This window comes from Phoenix dactylifera, chromosome 1 (assembly GCF_009389715.1).
Source record: "Phoenix dactylifera cultivar Barhee BC4 chromosome 1, palm_55x_up_171113_PBpolish2nd_filt_p, whole genome shotgun sequence".
In the NCBI taxonomy this organism is placed as follows: domain Eukaryota; kingdom Viridiplantae; phylum Streptophyta; class Magnoliopsida; order Arecales; family Arecaceae; genus Phoenix; species Phoenix dactylifera.
In genome coordinates, this window is record NC_052392.1 from 37,048,216 (window position 1) to 37,066,221 (window position 18,006).

The 18,006-nt window shown below is 38.4% G+C and overlaps 2 protein-coding genes across 4 annotated transcripts; one reads left to right on the forward strand and one right to left on the reverse strand.

Annotated features, from left to right (window-relative positions):
* Positions 1-4,963: 4,963 nt before the first annotated feature.
* LOC103702734 lies at positions 4,964-5,930 on the forward strand. The gene has a single exon (XM_008785287.4). The coding sequence runs from the start codon at positions 5,083-5,085 to the stop codon at positions 5,644-5,646; it is 564 nt and encodes a 187-aa protein (XP_008783509.1). The 5' UTR covers positions 4,964-5,082; the 3' UTR covers positions 5,647-5,930.
* A 1,159-nt stretch (positions 5,931-7,089) lies between these two features.
* Positions 7,090-17,734, reverse strand: LOC103702622 (leucine-rich repeat extensin-like protein 5). Of its 3 annotated transcripts, none has more exons than XR_005514690.1 (7): positions 17,444-17,734; positions 16,844-17,360; positions 16,506-16,755; positions 16,314-16,404; positions 13,306-13,372; positions 7,825-7,896; positions 7,440-7,477 (listed from the first exon to the last, which is right to left on the reverse strand). XR_005514690.1 is itself a non-coding variant. In XM_008785123.4 (6 exons), exons 1-6 carry the CDS (start codon positions 17,627-17,629, stop codon positions 7,406-7,408), a joined length of 1,188 nt encoding a protein of 395 aa, XP_008783345.2. In that variant the 5' UTR covers positions 17,630-17,732; the 3' UTR covers positions 7,090-7,405. The 3 variants fall into 3 exon arrangements, 1 of the variants encoding a protein (XP_008783345.2); XR_005514689.1 differs by having other exon boundaries at positions 13,306-13,384; XM_008785123.4 differs by lacking the exon at positions 13,306-13,372 and having other exon boundaries at positions 7,090-7,477; positions 17,444-17,732.
* Between the last annotated feature and the right edge of the window lie 272 nt (positions 17,735-18,006).

Here is an 18,006-nt window from a genome sequence, read left to right on the forward strand (position 1 = left end):
GCGATGGAACCAATTGCCACCTTGCGTTTTATAGACGTAGCGACGCAAACGAGGAGCCGGGGAGGAGGGGGATAAAAGACGAGATAATAAGGAAGAAAATCTCATGTTTTCAGCCGCAGGAAAAATGGAAACGAGTGAAAAGTAGATCAAAAAGATCTTTGGTTTCATGTTTTTATTCAGACAAAAGACAAAACTAGAGGGGAAAAAACTAAAAAAAGGTTCGAGCCATCATTTTCTCTTTTGAGATGCTATTAATAATATCCTACACGGTTAGATATTTATATTGAGATAAACAATTAAATTGCACTACATGCATATAAATAATAGTTATAGATTTAAATTTATATATCTAAATTATATTAGTAATATCTAATAATATCATATTATGAATATACTATTCCATATAATATACTTTACAGTTAAAGACTGTTAGCTTCGTTAGGTGGAACCTCTCGTACGTCAAAAGATTTGTTCTTCAAGAAGATCCAAGATTCGAATCCTGGATATTGTTCGTATTATAGTTCATATAATTATGTTTTAACTGCAGTTAAAAGATACCTGTAGTTTAAATACAGTAACTGAAATACATTATTCTCAATGATTCTTAGAATTGTATATCATGAAATGGGAAAAAAAATTTACTTCCATTCTGATATCATGAAATGATTCTGATACCTGTAGCCAAAAGATCATTCCTTTTCCCTTCTCTTTTTTTTTCACTGAACCCATGCCCATGGGCACATCTAATGCATGAATACATCACCAAACGCATGCAGCGCACCTTTTCTAATCTCCCCAATCCCTCAAAGAAGATAAAATTATCACCTCAGTATTGACCTTCTAGCTGCAACTAAAGAAAAGAGATAAAACTCTTGGATGGTTATCAAAAAGAAATGCCACCATAACATAAGGGGTCTTTAAAGCTATATTTGGTTGGGAGAAGTTGAACTTTAGAATGAAAATAGAAATAAGCAACTTCCATTTTTATTTTGATTCTAAAGGAGAATGAAAATACCCTAATCCTCCAAAACTTAATTCCCATCATGAACCAAATACGTTGAAGAATTAATATAACTATTCTGATGCAGAGTGCAGGTTGAAATTTTTATATGGCAAGAAAAGGCATTTAATTTGCACATCAATAAAACTTAAATAAAGGGAGAAGAAGGGTCGCGCAGGTGAAGAGCGGTTTCTTTTGTTTTCCAGTTTTAGATCATTTATTGCTTCTTAATTTGTTTTAGTAACATCACTTGAGAGCCGTTGCTAAATTGATGGGGAAAAAATGTAATGGAAAGATTTTAGTTACGAATGGAATAAACGGATGGGTACGATAAGATTTGAAAAGATCCACATTCTCCTTATTTGCTACAAGTATTTTGGTTATGAATAAATGGATGAGTATGATAAGGGCACTTCCTTTGATTATTTAAACAATTTCATATATGTTATGAAACGGGAATGTTGCTCAATTTGTACATTAAATATTTGATATAACACTTACCATATATTTTATTAGTTTTTAAGATCCTTTATTTGAATAAATTGAAAATGGTTTTGTTATTTATATGAGGAAGATCAAAAACTCCTACTATTTGTTTTTAGGATGACCGGTCAAAAATTTCTACTATTTGGTTTTAAAAGTGCCCTAGATGGTATTCAGAAACTATTGCCTTTCTTCACCATGCTTATATATATATATATATATATATATGACAATCAAATCATTTCTTTCTCTTTTTTAGTTATAGAAAGAGACAATATGACGGAGGTATCTGAATTTTTTTACGCAATAAGATGCCTTGCCTGTTCTGTTCTATCCCAGCCCAATCATTCATCTTGATAGATTTCCTCCATCTTTCTCTCTTTATTTTCTTTTTTTATTGTTTGCTTTTTCTTCTACTCTTCTTCATTCCTTTCTCTCTTTTTTATACCTTCTTTCTTTCTTTTTCTTTTATTTTATTTTATTTTTTCTTCTTCTTCTTTCTTTCCTTCCCTTCTTTTTCTTCTCCATTCCTTTTTTTTCTTTCCTTTTTTTTTCTTTTTTTTTCTTTTCTTCATCTTTCCTTGCTTTTTTTTCTTTCTTCTTTCTTTTTCTCTCCCACATGGATGATTTCGGAGTTCCAACCTCTTTCCAATCTCATTTTCTTGCCGGAATGGAATGTGATAGCTAGAATGGCTCCCGTCCTGCCGAGATTAAAACCCTAATGCATGCGAGGCATGTTAAAGTAGATTAGAGATTCTATTATCTTGATTTATTCTAGTTCTGATCTGATGGTAAAAATCATACTACATCATGTACAATATCAAATAAGATGCATAGGGAGCCTCACTATAAAATTTTACCCATAACAAGACCCAAAACTATAGCTATTCTTGGAAATAGAAATCTCGTAAGAGCAAAAGCCTTATCAATATTATTTAACTTGATATACATTGTTGACCCTTTCTCTATCAACTTAAGATTTTATGATCAATTAGTTACACAATATTGTATCAAAATTCAAGTTTAATGGAGGTCAAGAGTGCAAATCCTCTCCATACTAATTATTATTTGATTATTTCAGTTATAATCTTGACTCAAATTATTATTGTCTCTCCTCTCCATACTAATTATTTATTTAATTATCATGGTTATAGTCTTGACTCTTTTAAATTATTGTTATCTCTCGACATGCAAGGTTCGAGCTGCATATGAGAGGAGCGTTAAGTCTCCTGCTTATAGTCTCGACTCATTTAAACTTTCATGTATCATCAAGCCATCACCACTAATGAAATGCCCATATTATTTGCTCCAAATTCAAAGCAACTCCTATTGTACCCTCTTAAACTCTACTAATTCATCGAGCAATACTTCATCAAGACCATGAATATAAGCAATGCCATCGCTCACTTGAAGTATAGTTCTTTACATTCTTTTTTAGAAGTAAAGGGAATGGACGGGTGTTTAGACTCTAGGTTATAGTCTTAACTCATTCAAATTGTTGCTGTTACTCCACGTACATGATTCGAGCTACACATGAAGGAAGAGTTAAGCCTGATGCACATTGTTAGCTATTTTTTCTTTCTATAACGGTTTAAACATTTTGGAGCAAATGATTACTCAACAATTGTAACCTTACTTTTAATTATTTTTGCATCCCGATATTTGGAGGCATTTGGCTACTCAACAATTGTAACCTTACATCAATGGTTTTTGTCCAACACTGCATAAATTATATGTTAATGAGCTCGCGTCCAATCCATGGGTAAGAGGTGAGCTCATGTGTGGAGGCCCTTACTAATGGAATAGGTTTAGGTTAGTTTTCCTGCTGCATGAATCTGCCTTGAGCCTAATGACCCCAAGTACAAAGACTGTTCGAGTCTATATGGGCCTTTTCTATATGGGCTTGATGGGATCTTAATTGACTAGGCCTGAATTGCACATTAGGCCCATTTCATAGATGGGCTGGGTAAATTCGCATTAGCCCAACTTGATCCATTTAGTTTCGATCTGATTGGCGAATATAAAGAGCTTGATTTCAACCTGCTCATTGCCTCGTTTTCTTTCTTTCATAGGTATTGTGGCATGGATGCCGGCGCAAAGGTTAGCTTTTTTGTAGTGTGGACTGGACTTCATCTTTTGGATAGGAAAGAGGCCTTCTAATGTTGTTAGTAGTGATAACTTAAGTAGTAATGGATACTTTCATTTAAAACTTGGGATAGTTATAACTCAAATGTTATTTTGAATACGTAGAAATCTGGACCCTTGTATGATGAAAAGTTTGGTGCTCTGATTCCTAATTAAGTATCTAGTTTTGAGTTAATAGTTGCACTAATATAAGCCACAATCTGTTAATTGTAAGATGAATATTCTTTTACACGGCCTTCACTATCAATGTGACTAGAGTATAGGATTTCTTTCAAAACCTTGCATATTTTAAGGCATGTTTGGATATTTCTACAATATTCGTTTGAAAATTCTATAGGATTCATAGATTGAACCGTCCATTTAAGCTTGGGCTTTTTGTTTCTTTCTGCAGACCAAGGCTAGAATTTGGGCTGAATTTGAACGAGTTCTTATAAAAATGCAAGATAGAAAGGCCAACAGATCCAATTCCTACAGAATTTTCATTCCGATCATGTAGAAATATCCAAACAGGACATTTATAGATTAAATCTTATGAAATGTATGGCCATATCCAAATTCAATCACCGTGCTTTCTTTTCATAGCCGCTTACGACTTAAACCCTGCTTCATACACGATTAAGCATAGGCTAGAGACTCGCAAATGAAGCGGCCATCAAAAACAAAGGCAAGAAATTAAAAAAAGAAACTTGCTTCAAAATATGTCCTAAATGTAACATGACAATAAAACCAACGGGTAAACGTCTCTTTCTCCTCCTACTTTTCACCAACTTCAATCCTATGTATGTTGATGTTTGGCAAGCCACAGGCCACAAAGATTTGGACAGACAACTACAAAATCCATTTCGGTTATTACGTAACGTCCGCATGGAGGCAAATGAATAAATTGCCCTTGAACTGTTCTAGACCATGACAAACTGCACCCAGCCATGCGTGAACTGCACTAAACAATGCCTTACTTTGTCCAGAAACTGCACTAATTGACACTCTACGTTACCCTGCTAAAAACGCATGCTACTCTTTAATTGTTCTTGAATAATTTTGTTTACTAATTGTATTTATACATAAAAAACCATTTGTTAGCTGCAGACCAGATGGCGACATATGTAGCTAATCACATAAGATCTATAACTGTGATCGTTATATATTTTGCCCATGCATGTATTTATTCTAGATTAGCTTAACAAATCCAGTTTACTGAAAAAACAAAAGAACCACTTGTTTTTCCAGTAAACTCAAGAACGGGCTTGGAAAAGGTTATCCGCTTTTTCTTCGAACCCATCCTATATACACCACACTGTTGGCTTTTATCCAATGCAAAGCCAAGAGTGATATTAGAACTTTTGAGCCACCCACCCACCCACCCAGTCTTCTGTTCAAAGATAGCACATATCAGCTGCTACCTTGTAAAGGAGGAGGTTGAGAGGGAGAGAGAGGAGAGCACATAATCAGATAGTATGGAGGTTGGGAGGGAGATGAACATAGATGAGTCCTTCAAGAAGCCAGGATCCATTCCATTCAAGTGGGAGATCCAGCCAGGCATTCCTAAGCCTCAACCTTCCCCCACCACCACCCCCTTACCGCTGCCACCGAAGCTCAGGTCATGTCCTTCCATGCTCCAATCTCAATCCTCCAACCTTCTCTCCCCCTCTGCCTTCACTCCTCAGGCATTCCCCTCTCAAGGTTGCTTCGCCATCCCATTAGTCAAGCGCAGAGATGACAAGAAGGGTGTCGAACCAATCGCATGGTTGCAGCGTCGCTCCATGTCTCCTCGCTTTACTCCTCTCTTCTCGTCCCCCTCCGGCAAGTCCATGCAGGGGAATCGCTCCATGTCTGCTCGCTTTACGCCTCTCTTCTCTTCTCCCTTCGGCAAGTCCATGCAAGCGAATCACTCCATGTCTGCTCGCTTTGCTCCTCTCTTCTCGTCTCCCTTCGGCAAGTCCATGCAGGCAAAGGATGACATCAAGTTGGACACCTACACTGGCTCTTCTGGAGTAGCTTGCAACAATGGCAGTATATAGATGTATGTAAGAATTAACATCGATGAAATCGATGCCTCGTAGCAGGACTGAATAATCTGAAAAGAAGACATCATCAAGATCTTCACAGGAAGATGGAGTTGGATTGGTAGCTCTACCAATTAGCTGATCACGTAGTAGCAATTCAAGAAATGAGTGCTTGAAACAAAGGTAACGTGTAAGAAGTTATGAATATAAGCATGAAGGTTGCTGTATGATTGAACTTAAAGTCTCTCTCTCTCTATGTACCAAAGTTCATTCCGATTTATTTTCTTATCTGAGTGTCATTCTCTCTGCTTGAGCTCCTGGTTCATGCAAAGCAGTACAAGGCATAGATTTCGGAATATGACTTCTTGATCCTTCGTGCTTCCTGCATCGGACATCAGGTCCGATTTAACCCTGTTTTATGATCATTCAACAAGAAAAACTAGGATCGTTGATGCCTTCATATCCTCCAGTAAAAGTCTCAATGTTGCTCTTTCCTGGTGCTGCAGCCGGGAGGGCGTTAATAAAAACAACAGGTGACAACGTTACCTGAGTTTGGCATGAAGAGAAAGCAGGCCTACCAGACATGATTTTAATTGACATAAAGGTCTACCCTACTTGATAACGTTACCATAAACGTCATCTCTCTGAGCAGTACATAGACTTAGTCTTCTCCAGAGATAAATAGAGCTGATCCATGAACCAACATCATGACTCACGACAATTAAATTAGATATCAATAGCACATACCAACACAGATTAGACTCATGTCGTTTGGTTACCAGAAGCCAACCATTTGGATTGGCTAAAACTTGTAGCAGAGAGCTCCAGAAGCCATTAATCCATTGAGTTTGTTGCTGACCAACAAACTGCTGAATTTTCATCGCTACTGATTGAAGGGACCAGGCAGAAATCAGAGCCTAACATCAGTATATCATCCCAGCTACTGCTCATAAACTATACATATTGATGACATAAAGGTCTACCCAACATGATAACGCTACTATAAACGTCATCTCTCTGAGCAATCCATAGACTTGTCTTCTCCAGAGATAAATAGAGCTGATCCATGAACCAACATCATGACTCACAACGATTAAATTAGATATCAACAGCACATACCAACACAGATTAGATTCATGTCGTTTGGTTACCAGAAGCCAACCATTTGGATTCGCTAAAAATTGTAACAGAGAGCTCCAGAAGCCATTAATCCATTAAGTTTGTTGCTGACCAACAAACTGCTGAATTTTCATCGCTACTGGTTGAAGGGACCAGGCAGAAATCAGAGCCTAACATCAGTATATCATCCCAGCTACTGCTCATAAACTATACATATTGATGACTTGTTCATCATCCCATTTAATAATTGAGATGATGGTAGCAAACTGTGCAAGCACCGGCATCAAATTCAGCACTCCCCATGGAGGTGCCCATATGAGTGACCAAGCCATGCATGTGTAAGCAGAATATGTCAAGTTCAAACAAAATGTATAAATATAATAAATCAAGTACACAAATGAATTGTAAGGTAGACTCTTAAGAATATACAACCATCAGTGAAATGCCCTTTCTTGCTCTCTCCAGTCATGATGGAATAGAACATCAAAAAAGTCAGGGCAGAAACAAATAGGGTTAATATTGACAGTGAAACAAGGTGCTTCATAAGACATCATGCTGTGATTATTGCTGCAATGATGTTAATTCAGCAGCAGTGTGCTAGCAACCGTTCATTCCAACCTCTCTCTCTCTTCGCAGATAATTGACCTGCGATATTTCAAAATAAATGAACGTAATTTTTGGGTGTACAGTATCTAGCCCATCCATCTTTCTTCCGCAACTTGCTCTCCTGCACAAAAGATATTACTATAATTAATCCACTCATCTATAAATGCACACCTTGTCCACAATAAAGAATCAAACGGCTTATTTAATTTGAAGCCATAAACAACATAGGCAATAGAGAAATTAAAAATCCAAAGATATGTCTCTAGAAAATTTAGCAGGGTTGCACAGTACAAGAGGATGACAGTGGTTACTGGATCACAATTAGACCTTTGAATCTGATTAAGTCTCAATATATAATCCACAATAACCATAAAAGTGTGCCTTGTCCACAGCAAAAGGATTCTAATGACCATCCAATTTAAAGCTATAAACTATATATAGATAATGAATAAATCCAGAGAAACTTACTTGGAGCTCTACACTATCAGAGGAGGACAATGCTTCTTCAATCACTTTTAAATCCGTTGTTTTTGTGGCAACCTGCAATTCAAAGAATAACAAAATCATAGATTCTATTGCCCATGCGCATGTGGGTTTACTCGTGCATGTTCAACAATGGCAGTGCTCACTAGATGAATGTGGACTGCCAAATGCAATAATTACTGAAAGACCTGACTGCCAAAAACATTATCAAGCTTTGTCCCAACAACTTATGAAACAGCATGTATCATATCTGACAATAAAAAATTTGCTTTAGAAGAAAATTCTAGACACATATAGTCATCAAAAAGTTTGCGAGATATTTACTATATGATAGAATCACCTTCTCCAATCTTCAAAAAATCAATTAACATTTTTTTATGGATATTGAAAATGAAGTCAGAAGCCAGCAATGAATTGTTAGCAGGATAAACAAGAGAGATTTTAGGATGGCCAATTTGTTAATTCATGCATAAAATCTGCTTAGAATTAAAGCCTGAAAATTGAGCTTTGAAGGATCAAAGGTGCTCCAGATTCTATTATCTTGATTTATTAGGGATATAGAAAATCAGATTTATTGGATTTAGTAATCCTAACTGTCAGGGATTTGGATGTATTAGCGGCCTTCCTTGATCTCTCTCATCACCCCCTCACATTATTCCTCTCCACAACAACTCCCATTCTCAAAGGCATTGCACAAATATATCATCATGCTGCAAACAAGCCCTAGGTCTAAGCAGCAGACTCATGCATGACCAGTGAAACCAGACATTTTAGTTAGCGCATTAAGACAAATGATTAATTGATTTCCAGTGAAATAAAGGAATAAACAATTTCAAGTCCATATCGACCATGAGAAGAGTAAGCTTCAAAGTTGCCAAAGAAAATAAAATACATTAGGTAACTCATATTCATGTTAACATCTTCAATTAAAAAAGAGCAAATTTAAAAAGTTCCTAGCTCAGGTCATGCTCCAAGAAAATTGTAGCAAAAATCTTAATTTAGGACAATGGACAAAGGAACAACATAGCTTCAACGTCAAGGTAGAAAACAATAGCCAAAGCAACAAAATATCACATAAATGCCAGAATTACACCAACTAAATCAGTAAACAACATTACAACATCTACATGAATACATACATAGATACATCCATTGCAACCAAAGCTATGGAACATTTTTACTGGCCCAGCTAGCTATCAATCAGTCAAAATCAGTTGACAAAAAGATTCTATAACATAAAAGAGGAAATTATGCAAGCACCCTCAAAAAGTAATCAGCATAATTTAAAATGCTCTCTCTGCAGCTTTTGCCTTTCATTTCTTATCAACTTCGACGTTAATTTAGAAATTAACTTTTCAACTTCTCACATAACAAATGAAGCTATCAAGCTCAACGTTGTCCCCCCCCCCCCCCACAATAACATATGTTTGCAGCATTCTGCAATAAATACTGCACTAACAAATTTGCTATAAAATGACAAACAATTCTTGCTTTAACAACATTGTCCGTCTTTACCATTCCTCTTTTATGACCTAACCATGGTCATACTGTCCATCAGACTATATCCACCATGTCAACTTCCCTTTATTTTTCCTCTTCAATTTTTCATCTGACTGCAATCTAACCTACATTCAGACTTTCAAATACAAACAGTAAGCATCTTTAACTCTATCTGGAGATTAATAATGCAAGCCAGCTATTACAACAAGAAGCTTGCCACGAAACTGCCCATGAAGGCTGACGAGCACTTCAAATTTAACTGGTCTGACAATAAGGGTGTGATAATAAGAGTGCCCTAAAACCTATCCATTGTTGATATATCGTTAGTAAGTCCAACAACGTATGTTCATAAGCAGTTAAAATTTGTTTCCACAAAGAGTAATCACCACTAACCATTTAAATTTAAAATAAGGTACACTATGGCAAACCGCCGAGCATTTGCTCGGATGACTATATGTAGAAGGTGGGATTAGTCCCTCCTAATCTCCCAGAAAAAAGGAAAAAAAGAAAGAAGTATCCTCTGACAAAAATGTGGAGTTCTCAAAGCAAAAGGAAAAACTTAATTGGCAAGGTCTAGTGCCATGCCAAAAATAGTGATTTCATGGCATTCATTCTTTTGAATAATCATTTTATCAAACCTAATTTTGGCATAACAATTATCTGCTGTTAGGTATGAAATTGAGCTTCTGAAGACCTCATAAGTTTTAACTATTTTATCTTATTCTCCTCATGAACATGCACATAGTTGAGGGTGGCAATGAGGGCCATAGCTTGCGAGCGACCTGAACCCAAATCAAGATTTTGGATATGGATTCAGAAAATGAGCCGAGTAGCCTATATAGTTGGGTTCAAGTCCCAAAGTTAAGATTACTGGGTTGTGTTTGGACATAGGCCAATCCATACTTGAATTCAACCAGATCATGCACACATGCATGCATGCACAAATAAGATGTATATGTGTGTATCCATGCATTTAAATACATACATTTATCCACACATATGCATCTATACTATATTTAAAAGAGAGAGAGAAAGAGAGAGAATGAGTTGGAGTCTTTAGGCCTATCAACATGCCACTAGGTGGAAAACTGATTAGTTCTCAGCAAAATCTTTATTGTATGATAACCACGAGTACGTGTGATCTTGACAAGAAGACATTGTTGAAAAGATAATATCCAATTGCCTGACTACAACTCTTATGTCTTTCTCTAACAGATATTATGTCTTCCCAAAATCTCTCTCCAAATTGGAAATGTTGGGATGACAAATCTCATTTTTATTTAACATGCACTTGTAGATGGCGTGCCTTGGCGCAACAGTAAGGTTACTCCATTGTGACCTGAGCATCACAAGTTCGAAACCCAACTTTGAAACTAACACAAAATTTAGGGTTTAGGTCCAAAAAACAGACTAAGCAAGCTACCTGGTTGGATTTGGTTCCTAAATCAGACCCATCTCCTTATCGATTGGGTTGATGTATAGGTTCAACCACAGCCAATACCTGAAACGCAACCAAAGCCATGTGTGTGCAAATATGAATGCATCTATATACTCAATACATTTAATATTTCTCTTCTCATTTACTCATTACAATCAAGAAACTGTCTGTATTTCTCTATTTCTCTATATCCTAATATCTGTTTTGCTTCCTTTACAATGAATACAACAATGGTTGTATGGGTGAGTATTGGTGCAACCCAATGATTCTAATCTTGTCTCACCTTGGAATGGGATGCATCACTTCCCAACACTCAAGATAGTAGATGTCTCACCTTGTCTCATCCTGTCCCAACACTTGAGATGGAGGGACATCCTGCAGTTGGGACATGAATCCTCGGCGCAACCAACAAAAGAACAAGATACCTTCTTCCTCTGTTTCCTCACATCCATCTCTCAGTTCATCCTCAGCCTTGCCCTAGCTCCCCATCTCATGGCCAAGATTAGACACAAAAGAGTCCCACAAACATGTGATAGCAACCTGAAACTCAAGCAATGCCTGATTATTTTTAGGTCTCCTATAGGGTATGGATGTAGGGTTGTAAATTGGGTTAGGATATGGGCTTGTATTTGGCACATAAACTTGATTTGTGTATTGATATAACCAAGCCCAGGCCAATCTCAACCTGTTTCCAACCCTACTGCATGCACATATGTGCATGCACACATATTTGAATACAAAAAAATATTTTACATACATCTAGAGTGCATATTAATGAAAAAGTACACCATCCACTATTCCAAGAAAAAAGTTTTTTAGTTTCAAATTTTTCTTGTGCCTATTCATGTATCCAAGGTTAGAAATCCTCTGTCAACCTACCAATGTGACACAGACAATGTTAGCAGGTTTGGGTTGGGCATGACTAGGTTAGGGTCATAAATGGGTTAAAACAACTAACCATTCATTAAATTAGTTCGATTTATATTCAACTGCTTGACTCAGATTGACTCATTTAGTAATCAGATTGCATCAAAAATTGCAAACTAAACCTAAATTACGGAGCATCAATAAATGTAACTAAGTGTAAATATAATACCACAATAAAGTTATATAACAAATATAATATAGAACAACAGGTTAAATAGATATGAAACCAATGGAATAACATCGTTCGTTAGATTAACCAACTTAGTATCAAAGTTAATCGGGTCAGTTAGGGTTTAAGAGGGTTAAGTCTGTTGAGTCAAGTTAACAGGTTAGACGTGTTCCCAAAGCCAGGCAAACTTAACCTGATTAGCAAATTGGTTCATGAGTCACATTGTGTTACCAATACTATAAAAAAAAGTTATGCTCAAGAGTTCAAGTCAAGATCGGCGGAACAGTCTCGAACCGGACGGTTCCGGTCGTTCCGAGCCGTCCCGGTAGCGGACCGAGATGGTTCCAGCAACAGAAACGAAACCCGTTGCTGCAGGAGGAGAAGAAGGAAAGAGAGGAAAAGAGAGTGAGCAGGGAAGGGATGGAGAGGGAGAGGAAGGAAAAGAGAGGGAGGTCGAGGCCGGCCGACAGACGCCGACGAGCCGCACAGAGGACGCTCCTCCGGGCTTTACGGCCGGATCCTCTGTTTCATTCGACACACGAGTCCGGCCACATTTTTAATTTTACGATTTTTATGTAAAGTCGGCAAATCACAAAATTAAAAAAGCAGTCGGACCCCTATTTCGTTTACCCTGCCGCAGAGCCTTCCTCCGCCTCCTGCCCGGGTCACCGGCCTCCGCCGTGCTCCTACTCTCTCCCTCCCTCTCTCCCACTTCTCTCTCTCTTTTTCTCTCTCGTTCGCCCTCTCCCCCACCTCCTATACTGTGTCGATACAAGCCCGGCACAGCGCAGGCCCGTATTAACCCGTGCCGTTGGGCAACTGGTCGGGGGGCCGGTACCAGCACAACAGACCATGGTTCAAGTAATTGACCAATTCATAAATGGTTCAGGTCAAGGTTAACAATTTTCTCAAAATATCTTTGTCCTAGAGTTGTTGCATGATGCAAAAAGATCACAGGAAGACCTAAGGTAACACAAGTGAAGGTTGTAAAAAAGGAAAAACTTGAAAGAACATCAAAGATGACTCTAAATAGGAATGCTTGAAAAATGAGGATGCATAAAGCTGACCATAAATAGTTGGGACAAGACTGGATGCGTATGGTTATGGTTTACCAATGCAACCCTACTTGACTCACTGCCACCTCTCTACAATGCCTATGTAACAATGCTAGCTTCATTACAACTACACAGAACCACTATCCCATTTATAGAGGTCCAAATACCACATACTGGTTACCTACAAGCATTTTTGATTTTTGCTATGTCGTAGTTTGCATCACACCAACAACATACAGTTCGCTAGTATTTTATCTATACATTTCTATAATCTCAACAAGAAAGCCTTTTCCCAACTAAACATACTTACACAGTGCATCTAAAAATACTAAGTGTGAATATCAAATTTTGAGGAAGTTTGCCAACTAGGCCTTTACCTTAACATTCATCATATCTAAATTGATGTGACATTCCAAGCCAAGTCATCATTGGAAAAGACAAGGCCTGCAATGAAATCTAGAAAAATGATATAAATGACAAACATCAGACAGAAGTTCTAACTAGTAGATAATTCTGATTTGATATTTATACTAAAGCAACTGATATTAGTACAAAATATATATTTCTAGATTCTTAAAATAGTTGTAGAATATAAGGCCTATGTTTCAAATACATGCCCTTATATTTTATATCTTTGGATTTATAAACCAGACAGAGAGCAAAGAAGCCTGCAGATTTTTAAATGTACCTACTATTTATGGAAGACTCTAAAACAACTTAAGAGTTGGCAAATCATCAAACATAATGAGTAAGCTTACAGAGTTGTTGCATGAATAGGATCAAAAAAGTTCCTTAATAAAACATGACAACTAGATGAATATTTTAGAACTCTCAGCACCATCAAACTATCAATTGTTTTCTTAGTACAATGCATAAAATTACCTCCTTATACAAAGAAAAGATAAAAAAACTAAAAGGGTACTTCCCAGAAAAAGGAAATCTAAGACAACAGCACAAAATTAATGGAAAAGCAATGTAAGAATATAAAAGTCTCTATTCTCAAATCCATTTCACATGTAAAAGGCCAGGAAATCGCCAGCTTATGTGATGCAAATTTGAAAAATTGCAGATCCCCGTCTCATTTGCAGGTGCAGAAACACACCGATCAGTTAAAGAACTTCTCAAGGGAGTAAGAGACCTTTGTAGGACGCATAGATTTCTTTAGATGAGACAACAAGGGAAAAAATTGAGCTATAACCAAAGCCCAAAGGGCAGGCTACTTTGAGACCTCAAACTCATCTCAACAAATTCTATCCTTCGGCTGAACCTAGTCAGGCACCGTTCTTAACTCCTATCCACAGAACTCCACTAATCAGATCTAGTCAATTAGGCCCTCAACAAAACCATACGCCTATACATCTAACATATTCAACTTGACTCATGACGTCAATGCAACCCAACATATGCTGACATTTCCCAAGAAGGTTATGACTTATGACATCATTAAAAACCATCAGAGGGGACCACGGGCCTCTCAAGGCAAAATATGTTTGACAACCACTGCAAGTCCTCTAGTGATCTGCAATCATACCATGTCAGATAGCACATATCACTTTGAGACCTCAGTAGCACAAAGACAAACCATCATCACAGAGGGTCAATTCCAGTCAAATTTACCACCAAAATACTGCCAAATATCTTTTTTTCAACAACCACTCATAAAAGCCCTAAAACCTACTCAGCTCAAGTATATGAACCTTTCTTCTATCCCATCACAAAAACCTAAGTGAAAGGATACTCCTAATCACCAACTTCGAGACAAGATGAAATCATTTTTAGGTGAAATATGAGGCATAGAGTATGAATTAGTTTACCTCCAACCAGAAGGAGGAGGGAATTGGGTGACTTGATACAGCACCAGTCAAGGATAGATCAAAATGGTGGATTGAACTCTGAGTTAAAGGATAAATAACTGAAACTAAAACATTCTACAGACATCTATGGTGAAATAAAACTATATTGATTAATTAATCATAGTATTCGCAACTTGGAGATGACAGTCATGAGTTTATGGTTGTTGGAGAGTAAAGTTTTTATTTCTTTATATGATGGTTTCTTGCTCATCATTTGTTCAAATCATAATTCAGTTATGCTTGTTAAATTCATGTTCTTTCAACCTTATCTTTGTGTTTCAATAAAATCAGAAAGGATCTCCTAATATGTGACTCAATGAACAACCCATCCAAGTTGAACCCCTCTGTGATTTACCAGACAATCCTGATCTTAACAATGTTACACCTTGATTATTCAATTTCCTAAAAGTGTGTATTACAATCCTCCAGCTTAACTAGAACATATAGAAAAAGAAAACATGTCAACAAGTCATTCTCTCAAAATCAAAATTACTAAATTTTGACCTACTACCGCTAAAAATTTAGAACCATGGTCCGCCGAACCAGTACTGGTAGGCATACTGATGGCCGTACCGTGCCGGTTCGGGCCGTACCATGCCGGTTCGGGCCGTACTGGACCGGACCGGTTCGGTACCGGTTCGGGCCATACCAAACCGGTAGCATTGGTTAGTGCGGGTTTCGGCCACTTTGGGCCACAGTGCCGCGCACTGTGGTCAAAAAGGCCACAATGCACACGTGTTGTGGTCACTGAAGCCGTACCTGTGTGAACCGGTGTGAACTAATCCGGTTCGCACTGGTATGCCTCCATACAGCTCGGTTCCGCCCCAAAGGGGCCGAAACCGTTTTCCACTGTCGTACCGAACCGGTCCAGTCCTTAACTGGTTCGCACTAATAGCCGTCCGGTCTGGTACGGACTGAACCGGCATACCACATTTAGAACCTCATAACACCTCTGCACTAGTAGAGGCAGTAATAGCAGCTCCAACAACTTATAAATCTCGTCCCATTTAATAAAAAGTAGGTTTTCAGAATTCAAAATAAAGTGCAATGCAAGCATCCAAACTTCGAAATGAAATATTTGTATTTTTGATGGTTATGGAATCTCTTTCGTTTGGTTGAGAAAAAAAATTAGTCATTATATAATTATCGCCATTTAGTTGAGTCTTGCTCCCTTCTTTTTTTACCTCTTCACCTTGAAATAAATCACTTTTAAGTGCACAGATCTATTCATGTTTTGATAACAGTATCTTTAAAAATAGTGAGGCTTTCTAATACCTCAAGTTGTTGATTCTAAATTTGTAAGCTTTAAAAAAATAGGGAGTTTGCAACTTTCCATGTTAAAAGTTGGACCTGATTGTTATAAAGAACTCATGGTGCCCTAAATAATTTAAAAAGATGTAATAACTACAATATTACTGCATTTCATTCTCTTGATATGGTAATAAAATTCAGGTTGCTGCCACAATAGAGCACTTAGTCCTGTCTTGCTTCATCTAGTACAAAAAAAAAGAAAGATCAACCTGGTTGCTTACCTTAGGAAACTTTGCAACCGTCAGGATATCAACCCAGCCTTCATCATCCATTTGCTTCTTCAAGTACACATCTCGAACCAAATTTTGATCACTGCATGGCATGCACACAAGCATCCAAAACCAAATAAAAAAGTTAAAGTACATAACTACAATCAACCTAGGAAGAACTAGCAAAATCCTGATAGTTATAACCTGAAGTAATATTCTATCTGCTTGCGCAGCGCCGCCAGTAGAGCCGCTTTTTGGTCCTCATTCATAGATGGTGGTGGTGGTGTCGGTGGAAGAGCCACCTTTGGGTCCTCATACATAGGTGGTAGTGGTGGTGGTGTCGGTGGAAGAGCCACCTTTGGGTCCTCATACATAGGTGGTAGTGGTGGTGGTACACCAAGAGGCAGAGCACCGGGCGGCAGAAGAGGGAAGTGATAAAAAGGCCCGTTCAGTTCTGCAAAGCAATCACAACCGCAAAAGCAAGTCTTTATCATCAATGTTCCCAGAAAACTGTGAAAAGAAATCTCCCACAAAGTTCTCACCTGGATAGAAGGAACCCCCATAGTGAGTAAGAGGTACAGGAATTGGAGGCAAATTGGCATCATAATAATTTAGAGGGGGGCCACCTGGGAGGGGAACACCAACGGGAACTCCCATGAACTGGTGCGGCGGCCACATTGAGCCGAAGCCAAAACCCGGGTTCCAACTGGCGGCCGGGGGGGCATTAAAATTCCTGCCATTGGCGCCGGGGAAGAAGGGGCCGCGGCTTCCTCCGCCGTGCTGGGGCCTGTGGTTCCTGCCACGCTGGTGGTTCGAGGCGGCGTGGTTGGGCCCCCGCCGCCGCGGAGCAAAGGGTCTCGGAGCGGCGTCGATTTCTGCTGACAGTGCAGTCGGTTCCTGCACGGGTAGTGGGTCAGGCTCAGGAGCAGAGGCAGGCGAAGGATCGGAGCTGGGCTCGGGGGCTGATGTTGATGGGGGATCGATCGCCTCCGGTGAGGCGGTTTCGTCGGGGTTTTTCTCCACGGTGGCCATGGATGTGGCGTTGACGGCGGCGTGGATCTGATTGAGCAAAATAAACGACGAGAATATAATAACAAAAAACTATTTAAAAGGAGGAAAAACCCTAGCGATACGGTTGGTACCTGAGACGAGGAGGAGGAGGAGGAGGAGGAGGAGGGGAGAGGGGGCCAGGAGGAGGGACCGCCCAAAAGAGGGGCGGGGAGAGTGCCGGCGGGGTTGCGGTTCCACGGGTTGGAGGACGAGGGGGAAGAGGTTTGGAGAGACGAAGGAAAGGAAGGAGAGGGGGGCGGGTTTGAAGTCACGGTCATCGCTCTTCTGTTTTTATCGTCCCCACACCGAGCTTATAAGGACGGATAAAGAGGAGAGAGCAGAGAGGAAGGGAAGAGTACATACGCCAGCAGGAGAGGAGCACTCCGATTTCTGATAGGAAAATAAAATTCCTTTTTGGTGATAGAGTCCCATTATACTATAAACTCTTAAAATTAATATTTTAATTATATACGTCTCTTTGTTTTAGAATTTTTTATAAATATTTTTTAAAATTTTAAATTTACCTAAATATTCTTTTAGAATATATATCTTTATTTTTGTACTTTTATAAAATACTTTTTTATAATATTTCTAATATTTATATTATTGTTAATAAAAATTATATTTACGTAAAAAAAATTGAAATTACTATTTT

What these genes read in the sequence shown, in the direction of transcription:
- LOC103702622 (XM_008785123.4), bottom strand. Translation starts at nt 17,629, where the DNA reads ATGACCGTGACTTCAAACCCGCCCCCCTCTCCTTCCTTTCCTTCGTCT. An exon ending in CCTCCTCCTCCTCGTCTCAG is followed by an intron (nt 17,361 to 17,443) that starts GTACCAACCGTA and finishes TTGCTCAATCAG; the next exon opens with ATCCACGCCGCCGTCAACGC. An exon ending in CAGATAGAATATTACTTCAG is followed by an intron (nt 16,405 to 16,505) that starts GTTATAACTATC and finishes CATGCCATGCAG; the next exon opens with TGATCAAAATTTGGTTCGAG.
- LOC103702734 (XM_008785287.4), top strand. Translation starts at nt 5,083, where the DNA reads ATGGAGGTTGGGAGGGAGATGAACATAGATGAGTCCTTCAAGAAGCCA.